At 37.9% G+C, this 6,741-nt stretch overlaps 2 protein-coding genes across 2 annotated transcripts; both read left to right on the forward strand.

Annotated features, from left to right (window-relative positions):
- The first annotated feature begins 699 nt into the window (after nt 1–699).
- rpl34 (ribosomal protein L34) lies at nt 700–3,058 on the forward strand. Its single transcript, XM_058625289.1, has 5 exons — nt 700–790; nt 1,221–1,292; nt 1,382–1,481; nt 2,739–2,842; nt 2,930–3,058. Exons 2-5 carry the CDS (start codon nt 1,228–1,230, stop codon nt 3,012–3,014), a joined length of 354 nt encoding a protein of 117 aa, XP_058481272.1. The 5' UTR covers nt 700–790; nt 1,221–1,227; the 3' UTR covers nt 3,015–3,058.
- Nucleotides 3,059–4,240: 1,182 nt separating this feature from the next.
- On the forward strand, nt 4,241–6,722 carry ostc (oligosaccharyltransferase complex subunit). Its single transcript, XM_058624859.1, has 4 exons — nt 4,241–4,450; nt 5,148–5,241; nt 5,889–6,086; nt 6,175–6,722. Exons 1-4 carry the CDS (start codon nt 4,312–4,314, stop codon nt 6,191–6,193), a joined length of 450 nt encoding a protein of 149 aa, XP_058480842.1. The 5' UTR covers nt 4,241–4,311; the 3' UTR covers nt 6,194–6,722.
- Nucleotides 6,723–6,741: the final 19 nt, after the last annotated feature.

A 6,741-nucleotide genomic window follows, 5' to 3' on the forward strand; every position in this document is an offset into this window, starting at 1 on the left:
CGCTGTTTCCTATCATTGTCATGTCAACCTCACAACCAAACTTGCATTAAAACAAACAAAAACTCGAAATAATTCATGATCAACACATTGTCCCTTCCTATCAGTACAACATATATTGCCCTGCCCTCTGCTGGACGACTAACGAAGCAGATTACATGTAATCTTGAAAGAACAATTACATCAGACATAATTATTTAATCAAAATGGTGTGATACATTTTTTTAAATGTGTTGTTTGCCTTAATAAGGTTCAGTCTTGCAACTAAATTTTTCAATAAAATGTAATATGCAGCAATATATATATATACATAGTATAATATATAATATTGACTATAGGCAATACAGCAAAATATCTGAAGCTTTATTAGTTCCACTAATACAGCTGATAAAATACTTACCAGATTTTGTAGATTTTATTTACAATGAAGATATATTTCTATATTGTAAGAGAGATGCACATGCGCAAAGGAAAAGGAAAAACACAATCAGCACAGGTTACTTAACCTAAAAAGTATTGCTGCTTTCAAAATATATACATATATATATATATATATATATACATGTATTTGCACAAATTGTTGTTCCATCCCAAGTTGCACAAACACGAAAATGTATTTGATTAATATGTGTCTCTTCTTTCTCCGAGAATATATTTACACAATATTTTGTTTCATACGTGTGGAGTATAAAACAAAAACCAACAGGGGGCAGCAGCGGTGGTAAATATGGAGGAAGTTTGATGCGTAATCGCGCGACCCTGCTCCTTCCTCTTCCGGTTACGGCGACAGCGGGTATGGCGGCTTCTATTTTCCTGTGACACGAAATTGTTTAAAAATCCACAGCAATCCTGCGTTTTATGACAGTTTGTGGTTAATGCAACATGAATGTAACATTTAAGAAGAACCGTATGTATACAAGATTGTGATGATTTTAGCGAATAGAGATTTTTATGGTCATCTTTTATCATGCCGGTTTTAGTCTCGGGGGCCACTGGTGTAAGGCTGAGCTGGATGGGAGAATGGCCGTGATTCTCAGCTTCTCTGATTATTGCTGTTTACACGCATAATTGAGCTGAAGTCGGTATTTAAAAATGTGATAAATAATATGATTGGCAACATTTAAATCAGTTTGTCACCGACAAGACGTGTAGCTAGCAGAATTAGCATCCTATGTTAGCAGAATTAGCTATAAATAACGAGAGCTTTTTATCTTGCTTTACAGCTTCAAAATGGTGCAGCGCCTGAAGTATCGTCGTAGGTTGTCCTACAACACCACCTCCAACAAAACCAGACTGTAAGTGAGCTTCACTACTCCTGTAGCATGGGTAGTATCGTCACGTTCACTATATTGGGGCTATGTTATAACATCTTGCTATCTCGCAGGTCCCGGACACCTGGCAACCGTATCGTGTACCTGTACACCAAGAAGGTTGGCAAAGCCCCCAAGTCAGCATGTGGCATCTGCCCAGGGAGACTGCGTGGAGTAAGTACAGTTGTTGTGTTTCGGCGATGGGCATTTGCTTTCCATAACACTCTAAGATGTGAGGGCGGAGGTTTGAATCCTGTGTCCACGTGAACCTCCTGCTTCATTCTTTCAACGCTGGCTCACGTAGGTTGTGGTTAGAAAGCACATTTTTGATGGAGAATTTTGTTTTAAGGGTTGTTTTGTGCTGCTGTGGGACTGAAGGCAACGCAATTAACAAGACACTGCATGTTGTGCTAACATTATGGTCATGTTTTAGAGATAAAGTTGAAATTATGACTCGTGAAGGGTTTCCTTTGTAATAATTTCTGCTCTGGAGTTATTTTAAGTTGGTTTTCAGTTTATCAATGTTTGTTTAGGAATTGGCACATGTGCTACCAAGGGTATTTCAAATAGCCAATATGGCAGGAGAGACCTGTTTAAAGGATGGCCAAGGGAACATGCACATCCAAGTACAGTGGCAAACTCTCACTCCTTAAGTTATATATTCAGCTCTAATACATGTACACAACCCGCATCTTAGGTGGCAGATCGAAACAAAGGGATGACAGGAAGTTAAAGTTCATTCCTGAAACTGAAGGAGTAAAGTAATAGACCAAATTGTATTTGTTTTCATGGGCAGATTTAATCCAAGGTTTCTATGAGATCTGCTGCAAATTATAGCACGCTTTCACTACACAGTTGTGGCACAACTCCACACAGTTTGGTTAGTTTTCCATTAGTATACTTGCCTCCTTAATGTGAGCGAAGTCGTCACCAACTGCTGTGTTTTATTCACCACGCAAACTAGTTACTTTTCGATGTACTCAATCATTAGAATCACTTGATTAAAAAGATTAGTTCAGTACTCCCCGCATGACCGGAGTGCAGACAAAACTCCAACTACAAGACAGACTCCTCTGTTATATTGATTTTAGAAACTTGCTTGATAAGTGTTGGAGACTAACTCATGTTTGGGGATTTTTCTGTCTTTAACTTGGACGCCACTCTAATAACTATCAGTGGTCGGCAGTCTGTCGATGTTACATTTAGTATTGGCTCAGCTCCTTTGGAACCTCTCCAGAGAAGGTACTAAATGTACCAGTTACTATCCCTAATGGAAATTCAACAAAACAAGTAGAGCCATGCCACAAGTGCACCTGCTTCCAGTAGTAGTGGTTGAGTAGCTTAAAATTTAGGAGTTTGTCAGTATACATTCTATCACACTGTTTGGATGATCACACTATTCTCATTGTGGCTGTGTTCTTTGTCTTACAGATTCGGGCTGTTAGACCTCAGGTTCTGATGAGGCTCTCCAAGACCAAGAAGCACGTCAGCAGAGCATATGGAGGCTCCATGTGCGCCAAGTGTGTGCGTGACAGGTAAATACAAGTCCTGTCAAAACTTGTGATCCTGATGCAAGTTTTGAATGACTAATGGATTTACTGAAAATACTCTTAAATTTCCAGGATCAAGCGTGCTTTTCTGATTGAGGAGCAGAAGATCGTCGTCAAGGTCCTCAAGGCACAGGCACAGAGCCAGAAATCTAAGTAAAATGTGTATTTGTATTGCCACAATAAAAAAAAAAAATGCCGTGACTAAGTGTCTTGGTGTATTCCTTATAGTGACTTGCTTTGTTTTGTGTGTGTGTGGAACAGCTCTCAAAGTCTGGCATTTCATCAAACTTGTAAATGCCAAAACTGCAATTGAGCAGGGGCTTTTCAAAAATTCCTTGACATGAAGGATTTACACAATTTGGTGAATTTGTATCAGGGCAACAGTGACATTGCTAGAGATGCATCACTGATTTTTAAAGTTATGTCACTATTTTACATAAAGTTGACAGATTTGGACAAAATGCACTTATAGCTATACTAAAACATGCCTTTAATGGAGTAATGTAGGAAGACATGCACTAGAGCATGGAACCGATCCATGAAAAAAAGTTCAGGTCATAGTAACCCTGGGTGGTGTTATTAAACAGCAGTTAGTACTTAGTTGAAAATATTATTACCGGATATTTTCTCAACCACCTTCTGTTGTACTACACTCTAAGTTATTAAAGGACAAATGTCCACTTAAACATACATTTTCTGCATAAACCTATAAAAAAGCCTCAGTCAAAACTACTACACAGTTCATCATTTTGAGGACTTTGGCCAGTTTGATTACTTGGTGTCATTGTTATTGATAAAACAAACAAAATTAGTTATTTTCCATATAACATTGTGTTGCTGGGCAAACAAGTATTGGGTATGTCAAGGATTAGTCAAAATATTGACTTGTGTTTTAGTTTTTGTGTAGCATCAGATTTAAAATTTGATATCCTAAATCATTTTTTGAGGACAGATAGATTTTTAGAGATAGATGTAAAAGTCCTCCATGAAGTCCCATTAAAACCACATTGTTATAGCTGTAGCCGTGATGGCCAGATCAAGAAGAAAAAAATATGAAAATGTCCATAATGAAGTGTCAACCAACTATTAAATCATATATCGTATCTCGTAAGGAAATTATACATGCTATTGCTGCCATAAAAGAAGAACACGTAAATGGCAACCCGGATTAAAGGGAACTGTCACTTTTAAGTTTACGTCACGCGATACCTCAATAATGGATCGCAACAAAATCAAATTTCATAAAGTATCAACTTTAAATTTAATTTCCATAAATATGACATTCGCCAATGTAAGAAACAGTATAATTATAAGTGAATTAAAAAAGTTAAAGGAAATTAGGATGGGGTGCAGGAAAAAAAAAACATGTACTTCCGGGACACGTCTACAAAGTCGCTGCAGTGACGGGGCTCAGCCATCGGCAGCATCTCTACTGTAGTACTATTCCGAAAACCATGGAGACTTTCTACAGCGTACCGTTTTCTGTGCTGGAATGTCCAAATATAAAACTGAAGAAACCGTCATGGCTGCACATGCCGTCAGCTATGACCGTGTATGCGGTCGTTATTGTGTCCTACTTTCTCATCACAGGAGGTAAATGCATCTGCTAAGCTAACGTTCATTGTGGCTAGCTGGCTAGCTAAAAATCAAAACAGCTCATCATTTACATGTTTTGTCGTTTTCGTGTGGTGCCGACAGTAATGTCACATATCTAGTGTTTTTGTGTATTTGTGTGTTTGCTATCTTAAGCGCAAGTACTGAAGATTAAAAATGTGGTCGAGAATGTAAATGGTCAGCTAAGCTAGTACCACATTCAAACAGAATGCATGCCGAGGAGAAAACATTATATTGTTCTCATTCTCATTAGTTATGTTAAATGTTTTGTTAGACATAAACATTTGGATGTCGGGTTTTGATGCTCTATCGAAAAATGCTACCTCACGGCTTTCTGCTTGATGTGCTGTGTTATGACATCTTTATATGTGTGTTTTTGGTTACAGACGGAGATAATTGGTGTGTAAGAATACAGGGAGCGTGTTTTGATACTATGTTATCTTGATTAAACATTTCAGGGCGAGCATATCTCTATAGGTCAGATATGGCTTCCAGTACAAATTCAGTTCTTATGACACCACTATTCACTACATGGGCAATGTACGAACATGTGCCTATTTTGATACTGTAGTATAATGGATTACAATAATGTGCAGAACTGCTAAGTAGCACATATCAACACCTGTTGTTGTTGTTAATACTTCTTAATCAAAACCACTTTTTGTTCACACTACAGGTATCATCTATGATGTTATTGTGGAACCTCCAAGTGTAGGTTCAATGACTGATGAACATGGACACCAGCGACCTGTAGCCTTTTTAGCATACAGGTATGACTCTACCAACATTATGGGATGAAGCCTCTCGACACATTTCAAGCACTATTGATATACCTTTGGTCAAAAATATGTTTTTTTTTGCTTATACAAATTGTTTTTGAATGTCTGCACAGCAAAAACCAAATATTATTTAATTTATTTTAGCAAATCTGATGCAAAATTTAAATGTCCCAAATCCAGAATTATGGTTGGCAACTAATGCTAACAATGCTGACTAGGGGTGGGCATCGCCAGAAATGCCACAATACAATATTATCCCAATTTACTCACACCACCATCTAGTGGACTGAAATTTGATTTGATTTTATGCTAATCCACAAAAATGTGTTCATTTGTAACATCAGGTAAAAAAATATGTTTAAAGAAAATTGGTACTGGATGTCTCAAAGGTTATATAATATAACCATGTGAAATATTTCACTACTGTTTCACATCCAATCTTTCTCCCTTTCACTTGTACAGATACACATGAACTCACAAACACTCCAACACACATAAACACATCCACACATGTTTTACACACAGACTGGTTAAACATTTTTTTGAAGTCCATTTGTAAAGATCTTTCAGACCGAATGTTCACCCCAGGTCTGCAGTGGGATGCAGTTAATGCAGCAAATTGTTTGTTTGTTTTTCAGGGTTAATGGCCAATACATCATGGAAGGACTAGCCTCCAGCTTTCTCTTCACAATGGGAGGTCTGGGCTTCATAATTCTGGACCGCTCTAATGCACCCAACATTCCCAAACTCAACCGTTTCCTGTTGCTCTTTATCGGTTTTGTCAGTGTCCTCCTCAGCTTCTTCATGGCCCGAGTGTTCATGCGCATGAAGCTACCGTGAGTCTGAACATATTTATAAAAATATGTATATAAAAATAAACATCAAAAACATTTGTCTTGACAAATGTGTCTTTTGTCATTTCAGAGGATACCTCATGGGCTAAGTACACAGACACTTCAACAAATGGGATTCAGATGTACCAATGACATTCAGTATGTGGGGCCCAGCAGAGATTCAACTAAAATTGTGGATAAATTAATCCTTTGATGTAATCAGTAATATGGACTGAATGTACTGACCTTGCCAATGAAATATGACCTCACACTGGCTGCGTCTCAATAGTGTTAAATTACTTTCTTTTCACCAGTGTTTCCCAACAAGTCAATGTAACTCACCCTTTGGCAGACCTCTTTGACCCAGAGAAGTAGCTGTTTTACCACTGTAACGAATCAGGAGGAATCTTGCATTTAATGTTGATTTCATTGGGAGAAGCTAGTCACAATTTACAGTGGGTGAAATTGGTCTCAGACACGAAAGAACAGGAAGAAAGTTAGTTGACACTGTTGAGATGGAGCCATTTTTTGAAATACAGATTAGCACTGTGTAAAGGGGGAGGGGTTCTGAATACGAAAAGGTCTGCCACAAATGCATTTTTTTGTACAAGGTTGTGAAAATAAATCGTCCTTTTCAGAGCGAATTGTCATTGTCATT

This window comes from Solea solea, chromosome 3 (genome assembly GCF_958295425.1).
Source record: "Solea solea chromosome 3, fSolSol10.1, whole genome shotgun sequence".
Taxonomy (NCBI): domain Eukaryota; kingdom Metazoa; phylum Chordata; class Actinopteri; order Pleuronectiformes; family Soleidae; genus Solea; species Solea solea.

What these genes read in the sequence shown, in the direction of transcription:
- rpl34 (XM_058625289.1), top strand. Translation starts at nt 1,228, where the DNA reads ATGGTGCAGCGCCTGAAGTATCGTCGTAGGTTGTCCTACAACACCACC. An exon ending in GCCCAGGGAGACTGCGTGGA is followed by an intron (nt 1,482 to 2,738) that starts GTAAGTACAGTT and finishes TTTGTCTTACAG; the next exon opens with ATTCGGGCTGTTAGACCTCA. An exon ending in GCCAAGTGTGTGCGTGACAG is followed by an intron (nt 2,843 to 2,929) that starts GTAAATACAAGT and finishes TTAAATTTCCAG; the next exon opens with GATCAAGCGTGCTTTTCTGA.
- ostc (XM_058624859.1), top strand. Translation starts at nt 4,312, where the DNA reads ATGGAGACTTTCTACAGCGTACCGTTTTCTGTGCTGGAATGTCCAAAT. An exon ending in CTACTTTCTCATCACAGGAG is followed by an intron (nt 4,451 to 5,147) that starts GTAAATGCATCT and finishes TTCACACTACAG; the next exon opens with GTATCATCTATGATGTTATT. An exon ending in GTAGCCTTTTTAGCATACAG is followed by an intron (nt 5,242 to 5,888) that starts GTATGACTCTAC and finishes TTTGTTTTTCAG; the next exon opens with GGTTAATGGCCAATACATCA.